The sequence below is a fragment of the Vitis vinifera genome, chromosome 6 (genome assembly GCF_030704535.1).
Source record: "Vitis vinifera cultivar Pinot Noir 40024 chromosome 6, ASM3070453v1".
Taxonomy (NCBI): Eukaryota; Viridiplantae; Streptophyta; class Magnoliopsida; order Vitales; family Vitaceae; genus Vitis; species Vitis vinifera.
Window position 1 is genome coordinate 20,465,955 of NC_081810.1, and position 20,258 is coordinate 20,486,212.

Here is a 20,258-nt window from a genome sequence, read left to right on the forward strand (position 1 = left end):
GCTTTGATTAATTTTAGGCCAATCAATATTTTGTGTCAAAATATCCGTTGATATATCTCTGATATATCCAATATAACCGTAAAATTAAACTACCGATATATCCATGATTACCGATATTTTTATCCTTGTGATGAAGTGAATGATTGCAAAGCTATAGGTAGTGAATCGAAGAGACAAGAACCTCAAAAGCAAACATGAGATGTAATAAGCCTTTATTATATTATTAAAAGCTTAAGTTGTTAGATAATAAGTTCACAATCTATACCGGACTAATACCGTCCCTCTTCCTCGCATACTACCCTGTACCTGCATATGGAGAAAAAACTCAGCAGTTATGAATTACAAATAAATGGATTACAAAGAAGAAAGCTCCAACCCGAGATCTCTAATTAAGCAAAACTTCGACACCATGTTAAGGAAATCTTGGGGATGGGTTAAAGAAGGATAGGATTTTCTAGATTAAACACATCTTCAGATATTGATATTGATGTAGTAACACAAAACAAGTACAAGTGGAAGTGTGGAGATGTACCTAAGTGAATATTGGGGGGTGAAAGATAACATAATCAGCTCACACTTGTTCAGTGAATTACTCTGTTATCAATCTCTATGTAGGAAATGTGGGCTATCTTGTGCCAATGCCTTCCTATTTCCATCTGGCATTGTCTTTTAAGAAGAGGACAATTCCTGATAACGAGACGAGAAAGAAAATGGGGCAGCCCCTCTTCTGGTAAGGACTTGAGCCTGTGACACTCCTCAACCACAAAACTTTCAAGAGACTTGAGGTTTCTCAGCCTCTCAGACAATGAGTTGAGGTTGGTGAGTTTTTTAATGCAAAGAGAGCTAAGAGTGGAGGGCAGCAGCCATTCTGGAAAGGACGACAATCCTGGACAGCCACCAAGAGTGAAGTGGCAAAGAGACATAAGCTTGTGAAGACCCCATTCGAACTGTGGCTTAAGATTCTCACAATCCAGAATGGTTAACGTCTTCAGGTTCATGGGCATACCCCCTTCTGGAAGGGACACAATCCTGGGGCAGCCGGTTATCCTCAAATGTTGAAGGGATGAAAGCTTGTGCATCGAGTGGGGCAAGGCCACCAGGTTTCCACATTGAACTATAGACATCGTTCTTAGATTTGTGATGGTAGTGTTGGTCATTCCTGGAAAGCTCACTAGACAAGGACATCTTTCAATGATTAAGCGATCAAGATAAATGAGACTGTGTAGGTCCTCAGGTAAGGACTCAAGATTCACACAGTCCTTGATGACAAACTCTTTAAGCATAACATTGGCAGGCAGCCCTGAACCACTGCTTGGAAAGGACTTGAGAGACGAACACCCGCTGATCTCCAAATGTTCAAGAGATAATGTATGCAGTATCATTGCAGGTAAAGCTTTCAGATTCCCACATTTTCTGATCACGAGACGTTTAAGCACAGCAGGCAACCCCATTTCTGCAAGGGACGTGAGACTTGGACACCCCTCGATTATCAAAGACTCTAGAGATGTGAGATCGTGAAGCCCCTCAGGAAGAGACTCGACCTTTGGAACATTAACTATTCTTAAATCTTCAAGGTTTCTGAGATTGCAAAGCCCCTTCTGCAGCCTCTCTATGTTATTACAATCCATAATTTCCAAGGTCCCTAGCTCAGAGGGCAGTTCCTCCTCCTCCCCATCTGGTAAAGATGAAATTCGTGGACAATTCCAGATTAGCAAACGTTTAAGAGAAGTAAGGAGTTGCAAACTGACCTCTCTAGGGAAAGCCATAAGCTCACTGCAGTCAACAATCTTTAACTCCTCGAGTGATGCTAGGTTTTTAAACATCCCTTCAGGTAAGCACACGAGATTTGAAATTCCAGATATGTGCAAGGAAGTTAGTGACATCAGGTCAACCACACTTCTCAATATCGTTCCATCACACTCCTCCAGGTCTAGTTCACAAAGCAATGGCAATCTTGGAAGAGAACTCAGTTCCGAACATTTGTATATCTCTAGTCTTAATAATGATGAAAAGCAGTCGGGTAATTCTCTCAACTTGGGACACCCAAGTATTGAAAGCTGATGGAGGCAAGGTAGTTCTCCACTGTCTACTGAGTTTCCGACAGATGGAAGCCTTTTAAGGGAATCCAGCTTTTCACAATAACGTATTTCCAGGTTTGTTAAGGCAGGGAAGCGGGGTGACAATCTTCTTAGATTGGGACAGTTCCATATAGTAAGTTCATGGAGACAAGGAAATTCTCTAACACCGCTTTCTTCAACCCCAGAAGACCACTCCTCCAGCTCAAGCATGTTGTCGAGCATTAGCGTTTCTAGTGATTGAAATGGTTGTAGGGAACAGCCATCCCCATAGAATTCATGCCCCATACGTTTGACACCATGCATTCCATCAATGACAAGGTTTCTGAGTGAAGGTAGTAGGCCAAGGGAAGGGAGGGACTCACATTTTGTGCAACCAATGAGTTCCAGTCTAGCTAAATTAGATAGCAATGGATCCCCCATCCAACTAGGAAATCTTGCACCATCATATGATTTGATGGTGAGCTCTTTTATGTTCCAATGGGGTCGTAGCTCATCAAGTACATTCTCATCAAATCCTCGGTCTTGTGAATGGGCATTGTTCTCATGATAACCCCATGCCAGCTCCAACTCATGGAGATGCTCTTTATTCTTTATATTTGCCTCCACAACATCTATGATGTCTGCTACATTTTCCAACTTCAAAATACATAGTTTTCCCCGAAGATTTGACATGTCCCTCAAGTCCCTTATCCTTGAGCTACCATTTTCGCCTACAACAAAGCTGGACAGTGTTTGGAGACTTGTCAAATTGTCAATTCCCACTGGCATCTTCTGCAATTTAAAACTTCCCCTTGTGTCAAGATGCCTCAGATGAATTAGGTTGCCCATGTTATCAACTAACCCAGTCAGATGGTAGCAATCAATCAGCATTAGACTCTGTAGACTGTAAAGAGTACTCATAGATTCAGGTAACCTTACAATGTTTGTATGAGAGAGGTCAAGGTACCTTAGGTGTTTCAAGTTGCTAATTGAATCTGGAAATTCTGTCATGTTGTACCATCTCAATGATAAGACTCGTAAGCATTTTAACACTGGGAATAAGTTGGATTGGACCTTATGCGGTAGGCTGCAAGCGAAGTACCTTTGCTGAACATCCAGTGGTAGGAAAGTGCGCAATGACTTGGCTTCATAAAACGCTTCAAATTTTGTCATCCCATCATATGGGCTACGAATATACGATGCATGACGAACCTTCTCAGAAATTCTGCACAAGCTTTTTATGTCTGATGCATCATTCAACCTGAAAGATATATCCCCAGAGATGTTTCGTGCTAAATCATTGATAAGATCATGCATTACAAAGCTTGATGCATTGCTACATGATTTTTGGAAGAATGACCTTGAGAATAATTCATCAAAGTACTCTCTGCCTATGTCTTCAATCTGCTTCTTTTGTTTCTGCTGCACAAAACCTTCTGCCATCCATAGTAGGACTAAATTCTCCTTATCCAATTCATAGCCCTTTGGGAATATGGAACAATAGGCAAAACATGGTTTTAAATGTGCTGGAAGGTGATAGTAGCTCAATCTCAGGGATGGAAGAATGTCATTTTTTTCATCCAGTAGATTCCATATTTCACTATTTAGGATATCTTCCCACTCAGAATCAAGCACTTTATTGCGCAAGAGTCCTCCTAGTGCCTTTGCAACCAGAGGCAAACGTCCACACTTCTTCACGATTTCCTTTCCAATTGCTTCCAAGTTTGCATAAGCACTGGAACTTTTACCTGCGAAGGCATGTAGTGCCATCAAAGACCAACAATCTTCATACGTTAAACCGTCCAGATTATAGGATGGAATGCTACCGACCATCAATGAAACAGCTTCACTTCTTGTAGTGACTATAACCTTACTTCCTTGTGCCCCAGCTCTTAAAGGAACCATTAAATCATCCCAGTTATTGTAGTTCTCATTCCATACGTTGTCTAGGACAATCAAAAACCTTTTCCCTCTCAGCACCTTCTTCAAACTAACTTGAAGCTGACCCAGGTCCTTAAGATCAGATGATCTCCCAGTGGCGGACTCAAGAATAGATCTTGTCACTCTCATCAGATCAAATTCTTCAGACACACAAACCCAGGCTTTCAGTTCAAATTGTTGAATGACCCTCTCTTCATTGTAAACAAGCTGAGCAATCGTCGTCTTTCCAATGCCACCCATACCAGAAACTGGGATTATAAAGACCTTGTCACCATTTCTGCAGACTTCACCCTCACTTGTGTCATTTGAGAGAAGCAAGTCAACTAGCTTCTGTTTATCAGCCTCTCTACCAACAATCCGAGATTTGTTGACTAAAGAACTTGTGGCTGGTCTTTGACTGATTCCATATGTGTTTCTTTCAGTTTTCTCCTTCAAACCAAGATCCTTTCTTCCTCTGGCAATTTCCTCCAGTTTCTCCATGATCTTATTGATCTTTGACAATACTGCAAATCTGAAGGAAACAACTCGTGGACTAAAAGGGATGAGAGGCCATACCTGAGTTGGGTCAAATTGAGGTTCTGCTTCCAATTTCCATCTCAGAGCTTCAATTTCAAATTCATCCACTATATCCTCAACATCATAAGCAAGGTGTTTAAGATCCTCCAGCCATATTCTCACAGCATTATTCCAGACTTGCTTCAACTCAGCATCATTGAGCACAGCCTGAATCTTCAGCAGTGTTCCTTTCAACTTTTTTAGTTCAACATCAACTCTCCATATTTGGGCAATTTTCAGTAATTCAGGTGAGGCCAACCTGTCAAACAACACTTGAAGAAATGCAGACAGAAATGCATCTCCCACTGCCATTTTCCTTCTATGCGATCAGAATTGAGGGATGTTGTGCTAGGAATGCTTAAAAGTTGATCTTCAAAACCCTGAAAAAGTACACATCGACCAGAAAAACCAGTGAAATGTGAAAGACTACTATTCAGGGTGACTGGATAATGGTGGGTGGGAAGGTGGATGAGCATCACTTCGAACTTGGAATGGTGGGTGAAAGGTCAAGAAAAGTGACAATGACACAAAAATTGTAGGATTAACAGGAGTCTGTGATCATAATGCTGCCACCTAATAATTCATTATTGGTCCCGCACTCAACTTGCTTTTCCTATCTCAAAAGTATATGCCACTGGACTGCAATCTATTAGCAATGGTTTTCAACCTCATCATCAGATTCAATAGTGTTGTTTGGAACTGTTAGCCTGGTATACAATATGGGTCCATTCCCTAACAATTCAAGCCTTTATATCACATGATAGCTTAATATGGTATCCAATCTCTAATTAACTAGAGGTCTTTAGCTCTGGTTATTAACATTTCCCCATCTATTTATTGCATGTGAGGAAGGGTGTTAGCCTAGTAGCTTAAGATCTTACGACACATAAGTTACGTGGTAGTTTAACAGGAACCCAAGAGAGTTCATAGAGAATTTGTGATTTGCCTGTATACATTGTGATCCATTGCCTAACAGTTTAAGCTTTTACTTCACGGGATAGCTTAACAAGAACTCAAGAGAATTCATAGAGAACTTAAAATATATGTTTGTATTTACCAAAATTTTTTAGAAGGTATCAATTTTCTCTGTTCAGTCTGAAAATTGATTCTTTCTATTAAAGTTTTGTTTCTTTTCCCAAATTAAGGATCAAAGACACTTTAAGCCAAGATCAGTCTTCCAACTTTTAAAATATTAGGCACAACAGTAAATAATTTTCTGAATTACATTCCCAGGGTTTACCATCACCGATCATGTGGAATGGAATAACACAGAAAAGGTTACAGAGTAAATACTAGTGAAAAGTTGATCAATAATGTTGGAAACACTTTGGACGGATTCCAGAAAAAAAGTGGTGTGTAATAATGTTAATGGTTTTTTTTTTTTTTTTTTTTTTTTTGAAATTTCTTAAATTCAATTGTTGCAACAAGATTTTCCTAGAATTTGAGGAAGCCATAGAAGTTCATGTTGAATAATGTGATCAGAAGCCATAAAAGTAGAGAGATGGAGCTGACTCCTATGATTATGGAGATCAACCAAAACAAGATGAGTTCCCCTTACCACCTTGACTAAAGGTTGAGACTGAGGGTCTCCCTTTGTTTTAGGCTTAATAAAAAGGCAAGACAGGGAAAGGGTGGGAAAAGTTCTCGTCCTCCACCTAGTAGGAGATGTACCATGCAGGCATCCTTCTCATTCTGGAGGAGTTCATAGTTGGACTCTTTCCTTGAAGCCAGCCCTGCTTGTCAATTAGTGCCTATTTCATAGGATTTTACATGTCAAGCTAGCATGATTACCAATTCCTCATTGCTTCATAATCTATATCTCTATCTGAATGGTTAGCCAGAGCCCTGGCCTGGCTGAGCTCTGCAGCAGCCTGAACTTGGGCATTACATGGGTTTGAACTGGATGATTTTCATTAACTTTTCTGTCATATGCATACATAAATCCCTAAATGGTTACTCTACTTTCCAACTATTTTCTTTCCCCCTTTTTCAGGGATGAGTATGACATAGCTCCGAGTGTTTAGACAGCCTGTGGCAGTCAATACGTTCTGTCTTCTGTCCAATAATTTGAAGCACAAATCAACTGTGCAGAATGTTCAATTCTAACGGAGTGTCAACAACCACAGCAATAAAGATAATGAAATTATTAAGCATCACCTATAACTGTATGTTGACAACATGTCACATGTTATGAACAGTAATACAGAATTGGGGCAAAAGCTACATCAAATAAAGTTCGACAATATCATTCCTAAGTATTACCTATGCTCCACATAACTCTAATGTCATGCAACTCAAAAATGATAATCACTTTGCAGGCCCAGCTAACAAACATCTTTTCTGAAATTGAATTACAGTTGATCCACTCAACTACTTTCATAACTTTTCTATGGCAAAGTCATTGGCTGAATTGAAAAGTAAGGATACGATTTTATTAACAGAATCACATAATGAAGTGGGTTATCAGGATTCATATGCTCAATGAAAGGGCAGATAACGATTTGTGGCTTTTCCACACACACACACACACAAAAAGGAACTTCATCATCATCATGTGGACGACCTTGTGTATTGGATGATAATTTATTCAGCTATGGTTCTACAATTGTTGTGATTTCTACATCAAAATCTTGTATGGTACAAGCATCTGAGGTTTAGATTTGCCTACATGGCTCTTTTCATGAACTGTACAAAATTTTTATTGATAAGCAGTCTGTACATTGTAGCTTTCCTAACTTGTGCTTTGTATTTGAGAAGTTGTATTTAGTTTATGATGCCACAGCTGTCCAATAATTTGCTATGCATAAGCTTGTTGGAGTGCCAATAATACGCGACCATACCCATTGTGTCTCCTCTATCCTTAGCATTTCTGCCAACTGCCATGAAGTAGAGGTATTTCGATATCAGAAATATTCTATCTATTACTTTCACAGTGTTATTTCAAATGCTTCTTTACACTAAATATTTCTGTTAGAGCATGATATATATTGTTGGTCCAAATTCTAACAGCCTAAGCTTTTAGTAAAATTAGTAACTGAAGTTCTTGAATGTCTAAGTACCAAATCTCCTATCTAGGAATTGGATTAAATTGGAGATTCAGCTTTTCCTTTTTGTGACTACTAGGAAAATGAAAGAACCATAAGGGATTGAGTTTGTAATTGCTTACCCTGCCATCTCTTAGCTCGAAAATCACTGAATCTTCAGAAAATGGAATTGGCCGTATTGATGCTACCTGCATATGATTATTTTTTCAGTGTTTATCTCTGTATGAGGTTATATCCTCCATTGTTTCAGATGATACAGATTAATCCATACATAGACTAACCTTTGGGTTGCAATTTCTGTTGTGGTTGTTTAGGTTTTCATCCTCCTCCAAGCTGGCTGCGAAATCTTCATCAACACAGATTTCTTCATCACCATTGTTTCGTCCTACCTTTTCTTGTTTTTCAGCAGCCATATTTTCCATATATGGGAAACCACAGTTTTTCCATTTCCATGTTGTTTGATCCAAATGCCTAAGGTAGACTTTTCCATCTGAACCTATCAAAAACAGTTGATTACCTTCAAAGCATGGGCCGGGTGAGCCTACCAGGGTCACACTTTTGAAAGGTGTTCCATGTTCAATCCAGTTCCACCCATCCACTGCACTCCAGTGATATTCGACTAGCCCACCATCTTCTGAAACCATGAAAAGAGAGCCTGTTAATGATACTGATGATGACCTCATAGCAGTTCCGGGCAAGCATGACAGAACCAAATGCTGAGACTGGTAATGCTCATGCCACAATTCAGTCACTTTGTTATACTGATATAACCGCCCATCCCTTCCAATAACAAACACTATGTTTTCCCTGAACACTTCCTTATCTACTATACTAGCAATTTTAGTATTTGGAGGGTTTCGACAATCTTTCCACTTGAACTTCCTCAGGGCAACCTGCACAACAGTATTTTTCTCATCAGTCGGTATCTATTTGTTCCACTAAGCTGAAAAAAATGACAGGAAGTGTTTTACCTTGCTCTCTCATTTTGGCTACTGCTCTTAAGAGCGTAAATATTCGTATCTAATTCACATTTTTGTCCTACATAACCGCATTCTTATTTTCTCCTATTTCCTACAAAACCTTATATGAATGATGATGATGATAATGATGATTTCTTAATTTTTCAATAAAAAAAAAAGAAAGACAATCCAATTCTCCAAAATGATGGTAAACATAACACTTCTGTCTTTTTTTTTTTCACCTAAATATGTTTTCTAGTTCAATACTTGATGTAATTGATCCTGAACATAAGCTTAATGAATATCTATTTTTCAACTTACCGTGAACTGTAGTAATTTTCCATTTTTGCTCACAAAGAAGAGCGCATCTTCTGTTGTAGCTTTCATAGCTCTACCTGGAATTCCGTCCCATGGTGGGCCTGCAATAACCTGCCTTCCTTTCCTCATAGAAGTGCAATTTGTCCATGTTAGGTCATTGCTGCTCCTTTCTCTGATAAGTAAACTCCCATGAGCATCAACTAAGAATAAACTACCATTGTAGTTTCCTAGTGCACCTTTCATTGCAGTTGGGTGTTCGTGCCTGAGCCAGAGCCATACATTTTCAGCATAAACATATTCAAAGATCAGGCCGCTGTCTGTTATGAGGAAAAACGATTTCCCTCCATGCATTACTCGAAGATGGAAATTAGTATTGATCCAATTATCTGGGTAACTATATTCTTCCCAAGATTTTGCATGGCTACTTCCTGATGCTCCTAGAGATAAGTAATTTTGCTGTTCTTGGCTCCCTTTTCGCCTTCTTGTGATTGACCTTGAGGCTCCCACATCATTTGTCTCATCTCTGACACCTGTGATACAATTTGATGGCCCTCGTTCTTCTGTGCAGTACTCTGCATTCCATCCTTCAGTCTCTGGGGCATCTAGAATTGACCATACATACTTAACTGATGCTTTTCTCCGGAGATTAACCTGAGCCAGGCCTAAACTTTCACCCCCAAGGCCTGATAGATGCAGTTCTGCAAGCCTACCATCATCAAGCACAAACATTATCCTGCCAACTTGAAACTGTAAACCTGCTATACCTCTTGCAACTTTTGCATCCAGGGGATGCATATGTCTCACCCACGTTTGTTCAATTTGATTCTCTTGAGTACTACCTGTCTTCACATGAAGGTTTTTCATTCAAACCATTGTTTTTTCAGTTTTTAATTGTAAAACAGAAAACTGTAACCCTGGATGTGAAGCAGTCATACCGGTCACTATTTTAAGGTGCAAAAAGAAAAATTTAACTTCATGGTCAGCGATATCTTCTTTTGTATATTGTAGTCATAAAGAATTCATTGAAAAGCTTGCCTTAGTGAGGTGTGTCTATGAAAACTCAGCATTCTGAGTATAGAACTAAGAAATAATGGATAAGTATTTGCTGCATAACACCGACTTTAACTCACCTGGATGCTTCAGTATTTGATACTCAAAAACATATCCCACAGATGAAGTAAAAAACAAAGAGAGGACTTTCTCATTGAACTGATCTTGGAAAACTGGTGTGACAGATGTGAGGTGATGATCTTTTGGACTTCCATGGACTATCCATTTCCACTTCCTTTGGTGCAGTCGTCTTTCAACCAAATTGCCACCCTGGTAAGAAATCTAGTGAGTAAAAGTGCAGGTCATGTTGATATGAAAGATAGTCATGACTATAGATATCTGCATACCCTATATCATGATTCTTGATTGAATGAGTATAACCAAATTTTACCCTGTATAATTACACAGTCTGATTTCTGAATTTCGTTCTAGGACATTACTCAAATTGTACACAAATGTTTCCCAATCATACTCATCTTTGTGATGATGTTTTGCCATTAAAACTGGCATCCCAACTATTTCTTCCTCTTCTTCTAACAATGTTGTTTCAGAGTCATCCTTACAATCTTATTCTTTGCATCACCTCCAATGCTAATCAATTTCCAATCCTAAAACTAAATTTGTAATGAGTTGAGTAGTACTTCTGTGGTACCTTGGTTAAAAGATAGAGCGATAAGGAATTAAGTCCAATCTGGCCTTGAAAAGTACTGGCCATAGATGGCATCAGGGAAGCATCTTGTGCCAATTTTTCCTTCCATATATGCTTCTTCCATGATGGCTTTGAGCTCCTATCATATTCATAAAGATCCCCGGTAGAGCTGCAGTTGACAGAGGGTAATGTTTAGCCCATTATAGAACTTCCAAGTTGCTTCATAAATGTATCTCAGAGAGATTACCTTATGGTAAAGACAACTTCTGGTCGGATGTTAGCAGCATCGGCTATTGCTGCAACATCTGCCCCAGGTGGCCGGCCATGATGTACCCACCTGTTCTATGTTTACATTAGAAACATCAAAGTGAATATTAGTGTCTTCCCATTCAGAATCTACATGGTAAAATGATACTAGAAATCAAAATTTAAAGGCATTAGCATAAGCTATAACACCATTTTCTGTTTGTCTACGTGAGTCTTACCTTGGAGGCTCAATCTCACTAAGTTCTAACAGTGATCCATTCTTTGTGCAGAAATAAACTCTCCTGGTCGGCGATCCAGCAAAATAAAGGAGGTCTTGTCAGGGGATATTCAACTGGATAAGCTTCTGCAGTATTGGAATTTGACTATTCTCTCCGAGTAAATATAACCCACTACTAAAACAAAATACTAAAGCTAATATGATTTACTCACACCCCATCATGTGAAACAACACCGGACTTTATATGGATAGCAGAACCTTGTTCTGTTTTTTTACTCGTGCTGTCATTGCCAGTAGGTGTGAAATCAACCCAAATCGGGTGTGAGCTTTCACTCAGCTGCATCTGCAAAAGAAAAGACCGTAGAATGGATCATTATAAGTGTAGAACTAATGATCTGTAAAGTTAAATGGGGTCAGTGAATTGGGATTATTTTTCATCCTTGGGGGTCCATATCAAACAGATTCCGAACATGGGTCCTTCTTTGAATTGTCCATCTAAGGTGCTTGGCGGATCAGTAGGTCATTAAAAACTATCATTCACCACCTTCCTAACACCCCCTATTAAATGAACAAAATTGACTTGTAGAATGGATCTAATTGAAATTTAGCAAGTCAACCAAAGCAAAGTAACAAGAACAACAGACCCAGAAAATTTTTGACATCAATTCAGGCTAACTTTAGACTAATGTATCAGTAAAAGGAGACAAATCAATCTGGGGTGTATGAAGGATTCTTTTCTCGCTGCTTTTATCGGTATCTATGAGACTTCGAATGAAGCTTTTATCTGATAGACTAACTCCAATTTGAAGCAACTGCTACAGACTAGTACCTGATATAGATTCCCAGGTTCAGATAGAGCAAGAATCGTCTGATTGATGATGAAAACAGATACTGCATGACCAGCTGATATTGGTAAGTCATGGGGGGCAATCACCCACTGCAATCCATTCCAGAACCTCTCGTAGATTGCCCCACTTTCTCCGGTGACCCAAATCGATGTCTCAGACATTTTGGTCAAAGAAAGTCTCTTCCTCCGAGGCAAAACCACATCAGGATTCTCCTCTGGCCCTCCCCCATGACCATCCTTCTTCTTCAGGCTTCCCCTTTCCTCCTCCCCACCAAATTCTCTTCCCAACCTCTCTTCTTCGTCTTCTTCCTTCTTCTTTGTCCCATGAATGGATCCCACCTTGGTGCAATTGCCATCAACACAAGAAACCAAATCAAAGGGAAGTTTCACCTCAACCCAACTGTTGGATTGCTCCTCAAACTCCCAGAACCGATCAGTTTTCTGCAGAAATTCTCGATTCCTCTGCTGAACAAAGCCATGTGGGCACCATGAAGAGGAACCAAAAGCAACAGACCAACAACTCTTCAACAGAAACACCCACATGAACCACATAAAAAGGAACCTACACATGATTACTAGAGAACCCAGATAGAAAAAGCCACATATAAAGCTGAATACAACAACAAGCTCATCAGCAACTAAAACACATGAATGATTTTCAATTTTTCATATTAAAAAAGAAAGGAAAAAACACCTCCTTGTTCTGTATCTTTTGGGTGACCCCATATATCAAATAAGCCAAGATGGAAAAACACCAATATAAAATTTCACTCAAAGGGCCAACTGCCATTTTTGGAAAAGAAAACAAGAGCTTTGGCGTCTGCCTCTTCCGTCCAAGAGAGAAAAGAGAGAGAGATAGATTGAGTGGTCCATGGTGGGGAAGAGGGTGGTGGCAGTTATTGCAGATACAATTTTCTTTGATCATAACTACCTCTACGGCAGAGCCTCTGTTGTTTTTTATTGTCAACTCTTACGGTAATTATGGCATTTGCAGTCAAGCCTGTTGATGGGTCTTCCATTTTTTGCTTTGTTTTTCAGTGGGTATTACCTTGCTCACGGCCCTGATTACCTTTTTCTTACCTAATTATCATGACCTTTGAGTAAGGTTCTTATATTTCTTCCATAATCCAATCAACAAAGTGGAAAAAAAGGGGTACTTTGGGTGGAGTATTTGTACCCGTTGCTTTGTAAAGTAAAAGTAATACCCTTTTCTCTACCTACACCCAAAAAAAAAAAGGATTCACTGTTCCATAAGATGTAGACAGATTACAATCACATCAACTCTTTGATTTTTTTTTTAAAAGAAAAAAAGGAAATATTTTTAACCTATTTCTTATATTTTTAAAAATAATTTATATATATATATATATATATACTTTTATTTTTAATTATTCTTTATATTTTTATAATTATTTTTTAGATGAGTTATTAAAAAGCAAGCAAAAATAACTTAAAGATTTTGTTTATAAACATCGTATTTTCTCTTTTAAGAGTAAAAAAATTATTTTTTTATTTTATATCATTAAATATGTTTTTCAATTTTTTTTGAAAGAAAAAAATGTTTTAAAAAATAATTACCAAATAAAATCTAATATTCTTTTAATAAATTTACCATTTAAGTTACTTGAATGCAATTTAGTTATATTTGGTTATTAAAAAATTACTAATAGGAAATATAAAAGAAAAGAATTTTTTAAAAAAATAATACAAAATTTTTCTTTATTGAATTCTGCAAGGAAAAAATAATTAAATTTCTAAAAAAAGGACTATTTTTATTGTTCAAAGGAACAAGGAAAGGAAAGCTAGAATGAAGAAATAATATAAATTTTCTCTTCATTTGGTTCTCTAAAGAAAAATTGAGGTAAAAATAATTAAATTTCTAAAAAAAATACTATTTTTCTTGTTGAAAGGAAGCAAGAAAGAATGGGAAGATAAAATAAATATGTAGCAGGAACTTCATTGTTAATATTATAAAAATGTTTTTAGAGGGTTTGTTTGGTAACATTTTCAAAAATAGTTTTAAAAAGTAATTTTTTAGAACAATTTTTAAAAATTGTTCTCTAATATTTTATAGAATAAAAATCTAGTTGGAAACTTAAAATATTTTTAATATTTTTAAATATATTTTGAAAACAATTTTTATGTCTAATAGTTTGTATTTAATCATTTTATATGTTCATATAATTATGTTTTTAAAATAATTCTAAAAAATAAGTGAAAATAATTAAATATATGTTTTTAAAAATATTTTATTTTCTATTATTAACAAAAAAAAATAGTTTTTGATTGTCAAATGTATTTTTATTTTTATTTCGAGTGAATGCATTGGAAGGTGCCCATTGTGATGGTGGTGATCATTGGAAGGGTCACCGGAAAGAAGCCATGACAGGAGGTGATTGAGAAGAAGGAATAACAATGAAAAGAGGAGAGAGTTGTATTAGTACTTTTTTTTTTTTTTTTCCAAATGCAAACTTGTATATAATTTTAATATTTTTCTTAAGGAAAGAAAATATGTTTTGTGTTTTCCTTAAGAGAAAAAAAAAGTACATTTTCATACTCAAGTTTTTTTAAAAAAGAAAAGAAAAGAAGAAGAAGAAGGAGGAATTCAAATTTATAAAATTTGAACTTAATGTATTTACTTATAAATAATTAGGATTTTATGCATTTTTTATTTTGAAAGCGTGTTATTTTTTTCCATCTTATATCCCGGTATAGCTTTCAATAATATATGTATTATTTTTTACCATCTTATATACTAACTTTAACTTAAGAATACATGCCGAATTATATTAAAAGATTTTTTTTTAATTTTTAATTTAAAATTTTTTTTTTTCATATGTGTGCATGAAAACACATTTTCCCTTTTTCTACATTTTTCCTTTTTATACTTTTTTTTACCTTGTTTTTTTTATGTCATCTAAACATTAAAAAAAAAAAAAAATACATTTTTCCCTTTTTCTCTTCTAGATGTCTTTGACATTTTTCATTTATTATTTTTATTTATTTTTTATATATGTGCATAAAAACACATTTTTTCCCCTTTTTCTCTACACTTTCCTTTCTATATTTTTTTCCTTGTTTTTCATGTCATCCAAACATTATATATATATTTCCCTTGATATTTTTCTATAGCAAATCAAATTCTAAACATCTTTTTTTTTTTGACATTTTCCTATTTTTAATTTTACATTCTTATACATGTGCAAGAAAACACATTTTTCCCTTTTATTGACGCTTTCCTTTCTATATATATATATTTTACCTTGTTTTTCATGTCATCCAAACATTAATAATAATAATAATAATAATAATAATAATAATTTCCTTTATATTTCTAAAAATAATAATATTTTTTTATTGTCCTAAATATTTTTATTTTAAAAACAATTTTCTATATCTGAAAAAGTATTTTTACCCCTAATTTTTGCATTTTCAATCCTTTTCATCTTACATTAATTAATTAATAATTAGGTGACATATTAAAACCCATTTGAACAGTGAAAATTTAGCTTCTGCATAATGAAAAAGCAATCTAATCAAGGTATTTTATTGTGAAAGTCATATTAACAAAGCCTAAATGATGGGTAATTAAAACTTAAAGTCAACAAGATACGTCGAACTTGGAAGCATTGGAGTTGGTTTGTGGGGTATAATCGTCAACTGAGGTGAGACATTCACTAATTTTCTTCAAAAGACATTAGCATTTGAAAGTGACACATCACAAGTGGGATTTGATGTGGCATTTTCCTCTAATTTTTTTTTTTTATAATTATTATCATCATCATTATATGCTGCATCTCACACCCATCATCTTCCATGGACCCACATTTGATCATCCCATCAAGGGCCCTTTGATTTGATGTATTGTTCCCACCTTTAGTGATGATGATTCATGATGTTGTGGATGAACATTTGGTGGGACCCTACTCTTTTGATTTTTCTTCTTGGACCAATGGAATCTTGAGGCTTGAAGATTCTCTCCATTTAAATATGTGGCTCAAAAGATTCTTGATTCTTTTTCTATTGATAAGGAGGTGGCTTGACTTTCTTTCCTTTTCCTTTTGTATTTGATTATGAATCTTGATTACTTGTGTGTTTTAGATTTGATTGTGAATGAACTTGTCTTATTCTCACCAATCAATGATTCTTTTATTTTTCAAATGGAAGTCTTTGTAATACACCTCAATTTTTTTATATTCAAATAATTTAAAAATATTTAAACCTTTTTTAATTTAATTTAATAAAGCACGTGATCAAAATACGGTCTAATGTTAATTAAAAAGTTTATATAACTAATCTCAAATTTTTTGGTTTAGAGTTTATTAAAATGGATATAAAAATATTATTCAAATTTTAAATTTTAGATAGAAGTTCAAAAAATTAAGGTTTTGTTTGATAGCTATTTTGAATGTGGTTTTTTTGTTTTTTGAAACAAAAAAATTGAAAAACATTTTTGATGACTAGAAAATTATTTTATATTTTTTTCCCTAAAAAATAAAGAACATCTTTTAGTTATTTTTATATTTTTTAGGTTTGTTTTAAAAAATAATTATATAAATATGTAAAATAATTAAAAATAAAATACTAGATATAAGAATTATTTTAAAAATATATATAAAAATATTAAAAATAAGTTAAAAACATTTTACTCTTCTAATTAATTATAAAAGATTAAAAAACAATTTTCATAAATTGTTTTTACAAACCATTTTTCATAATTATTTTTAAAAACTGTTTCGAATAGGGCCTAAAGTTTTTTTGTTGAGAAAAACATTTGAAAACAAAATTTAACTTAAAAAAACAAATAACACTTTTCAAAAATACCATAAATTGTCTATAAAATTTTCATAATAGAATTAAAGGGATAATACCATAAAAGCATAAACCATCAATGTCATCAAAAGTAGGTGTCCAACTTGCATGTCAATGTAAGAAAATTTCATGGGGAAAAGGACATATGTCCTTAGAGCAAGGGACCATGGAATTTGGACATTATGTTATGTGGGTTTGATCCTTTTGCATACATGGGCATTGGTCTCTCATTGATACAAGTGACCAACTTGTGATGAATGGCAGCTTGAAAGGTTTATTTGTTCAATTATTTCATCATGGAGATTAGAGAAAAGTTACATCATCTATATGCTTTTGGAGAGGTTTTGGAGCTTGTGGTTCGCATACGTTTATATCATATTAAAAAAGTTTCAAATTCAAATTGATTACTTTTTTTTTCTTTTTCTTTTTTATTTTTTTTATTGATGTATGTTGTGATTGACTTTCATGGTAAAAGGATGATAAAAATATGATTCTTATAAATTACTAAACAACAAAAAATACATTAAGAAATAAATAAATGTACAAATATGTGCATGACATGATTGACCTTGCAAATCCAACACCAAAAATGGAGATATGAAATTGTAAAAATTGTAGTAAAACTTGAAAGTTTGTACATTTTACTTATGGAATACCTAGTAGGGATGAATAACTTAAGATCCAATAAGATAACATTAAGAGGGGTGAATAAGGGATTTTTAAAAATTATAATATAAGGATTAAAAATCCTGAAGTAATTAAGTATGATCAAAGAATAATCCAACATGCATAGAAGACAGATTTTTACATGAAAACCCTTTACACTAACTGTGGAGATAAAAAATCATGAGACCTAAAACGTATAATATGCTAATCCACTATATGAGATCATGATATATAAATTTACTTGACCATTTTATCCTAAAAACTTGTTTTCCAATACCTATATCGTCATCTATGTCTGCAACGCAATACCTATAATGCTCTAATGGATTCGCTTTAAACGTTAAGGGGATGTAAGTCCTTCCAACAACCTGATATTAAGGAATTATAGAGTAAGTTAGGGTTTTCTCTCATAGAAGCATCCAACCCAAAAACATATTTGGTAGGGTACATGTGGGCCTCAAAGCCTATAGAGTTGGAAACAAAATTTTATTAAGAAATAAAATATCAATTTCTAAAGATTAATTAAGAAAAGAATTTTCTTAAAAAAAAAAAATCAACTTTTTAAAAGTTAATTGCGAAATTTTTTTTTCTTAAAGATAAAATCTCAAACTAGTCAAAAATTAATAAAGACATTTATCTCAATTCTAAAACTTTTGATCCAATCCTTCTTTATTAAAAAAACTAACTTTTCTTTAATAAACATTTTCAGACTTACCCATGACAACTTGGTTGAATGTGCAATAAAATTGAATCTTCAATGGAGAGTAAGTTACTATCTAAAAAGGTTCGTATCCTAGAATGAAAAGGAACAAAATTGTCAATACATAAAACTAGAGAAATTGAAATCCTTACTAATAAGGTAAGTAAAAAGTGATATTAAAAAAAAAAAAATCTCTTAAGAAGAAATGAGATAAACAAAAGGAAGAGATAAGAATCAAAATAAACACAAAACATTAGGTCTATACCTTTTGACCTTTAAGAAGGAAGAACTCCCCCTACGAGTCACAAAAAAAAAAAATATTATAAGAAAATTCTAAGAGAATAAAGGATTTTTGAATAAAACATAGCTTTAAGACAAAAGATAAAATGATAAGCAAGCCTCCTAGGCTATGGAGTAGTGAGCTAAGTAGAGATAGAAGCTCCAAAAGATTTTCTAGGATTTGGATTCCTAAGAGAATATAAGGGAACATCTTAGACATTTTTAAACCCTTATTTTAAAGTGAAGGGCAATCTTCTTTCTTTACCCAAATTTGCTTCACTTCAGGACATGTGTTAGGGGTGTTTTTATTTATTTATTTATTCTTAGGCTTATTGTTTGTTATTCTTCCTTTTCCTTTATTTAAGATCCGATTTTTTTAAAAGTTAAGACTCAACACTAGGCTATTCAAATGAAACTCATATATCTCAAAGAGTCTATTATAACATCTATTGTGAGTGAGTCCAAATTTCTTATAATATGTGCATAAAGAGAAAGTGCTAGATGAGATTGTTTGGTTGGGAGTTTCCTCCTTAGCTTTAACAAATACTATGCCTCTACTAGTGGGAGTCTCAATTTTACTAATATAGCCTAGACCTCGTTTATCTTTATGGGTCTTACATTCATCAAGAATATAATTTAAAACTTTAGTCCTAGGATGAATAACCTCATTGGAAGAAAATGAAGATTTTTTATTTTCAATTTCTCCGGTTAGAATAGTCTCAAGGAGAGATTAAACTTAGACTTAAGAAATTTAATTTTCTCAAGATAATTAGTCTTTTCTTCACTAAGTAAATCAATTTTAGATTGTTGTGAGTCAAAAACACGAGTTTTCAAATATTTTTCAATCGGATTTTGATAATCAACAATAATATTCTCGAGAAAACTTACATTCTATTCATCAATATACTCATGCTCACTTTTTAGTCTCATGTACAAAATTAATAGATGCAACAAAAGCAAGATAATCATTTTAATTATTCTTATTTTCATTCGATGATTTACTCTCACTTGACTTTGAATCAGTCCAAAGTCATTTCCTTCACTTTCTTATTTTTCTTGGGACTAAATTTTTCCTGACTAGATGATTCTTACGTTTATAAAACTCATAATTTTCTTTTTTCCAAGAGAGCAACTTTATTAGAAAGTAATAATTTTTCTTCAATTAAATTAGCAATTACTTTTTATGGCCTTTTTAATCAAGGGAGAAAGATTCACACAAAGATTCTTGTTTTTTAAGTTTTTTTATTCAACCACTTAATTTCTTTATGCAATTTTCCCCTGAAAAACTTTTTCACAAGTCAACTTTAAATTCCATGAAAATAAGATCAATGACATGAATATTGAGAACTTGTCCTCTTCTCCTCAATCCAAAATTCGTTTATATTTGAAATGGTAGTCTTTCATTAATACATGCACTTCAAATTTTTTATATTCAAATGAGATAAAAATGTTTAAGCCTTTTTTTTTAAATTTAACTAATCTTAAATTATCAGGTTTAGAGTTTTACTAAAATTGATACAAAAATATTATTAAAATTTAAAATTTTAGATAAAAGTTCAATAACGTAATGTCCTATTTGACAACTGTTTTCAAAAATAGTTTTCTATTTTCCCAAACAAAAAATTATAAAATACTTTTAGTAATTAAAAAATTATTTTATATTTTCTATTTTTAAAAAATAGAAAATATGATGTTTTGAGAGAACATATTTTAGTTGGTTTTAGTTGTTGTCACTTTTTTTAAGGTTGTTTTTTCAAAAAATAATTATTTAAGTATGGAGAATGATTAAAAATAAAATACTAAATATAAAAATAATTTTAAAATATATGTAAAAATATTAAAAATAGATTAAAAATATTTTAGATTCCAGACAAACTTTTATTTTACAAAAACAATA

General features: G+C 34.0%; 2 protein-coding genes across 2 annotated transcripts; both read right to left on the bottom strand.

Annotated features, from left to right (window-relative positions):
- Positions 1-224: 224 nt before the first annotated feature.
- On the bottom strand, positions 225-5,883 carry LOC100253387 (putative disease resistance RPP13-like protein 1). The gene is made up of 2 exons (XM_002274339.4): positions 533-5,883; positions 225-306 (listed from the first exon to the last, which is right to left on the bottom strand). Exon 1 carries the CDS (start codon positions 4,863-4,865, stop codon positions 582-584), a length of 4,284 nt encoding a protein of 1,427 aa, XP_002274375.1. The 5' UTR covers positions 4,866-5,883; the 3' UTR covers positions 225-306; positions 533-581.
- A 1,217-nt stretch (positions 5,884-7,100) lies between these two features.
- On the bottom strand, positions 7,101-12,981 carry LOC100258526 (uncharacterized). Its single transcript, XM_002274303.5, has 10 exons — positions 11,887-12,981; positions 11,270-11,400; positions 11,059-11,121; positions 10,821-10,910; positions 10,577-10,742; positions 10,005-10,194; positions 8,878-9,713; positions 7,879-8,490; positions 7,720-7,785; positions 7,101-7,429 (listed from the first exon to the last, which is right to left on the bottom strand). The coding sequence occupies exons 1-10, from the start codon at positions 12,472-12,474 to the stop codon at positions 7,322-7,324; spliced, it is 2,850 nt and encodes a 949-aa protein (XP_002274339.2). The 5' UTR covers positions 12,475-12,981; the 3' UTR covers positions 7,101-7,321.
- Between the last annotated feature and the right edge of the window lie 7,277 nt (positions 12,982-20,258).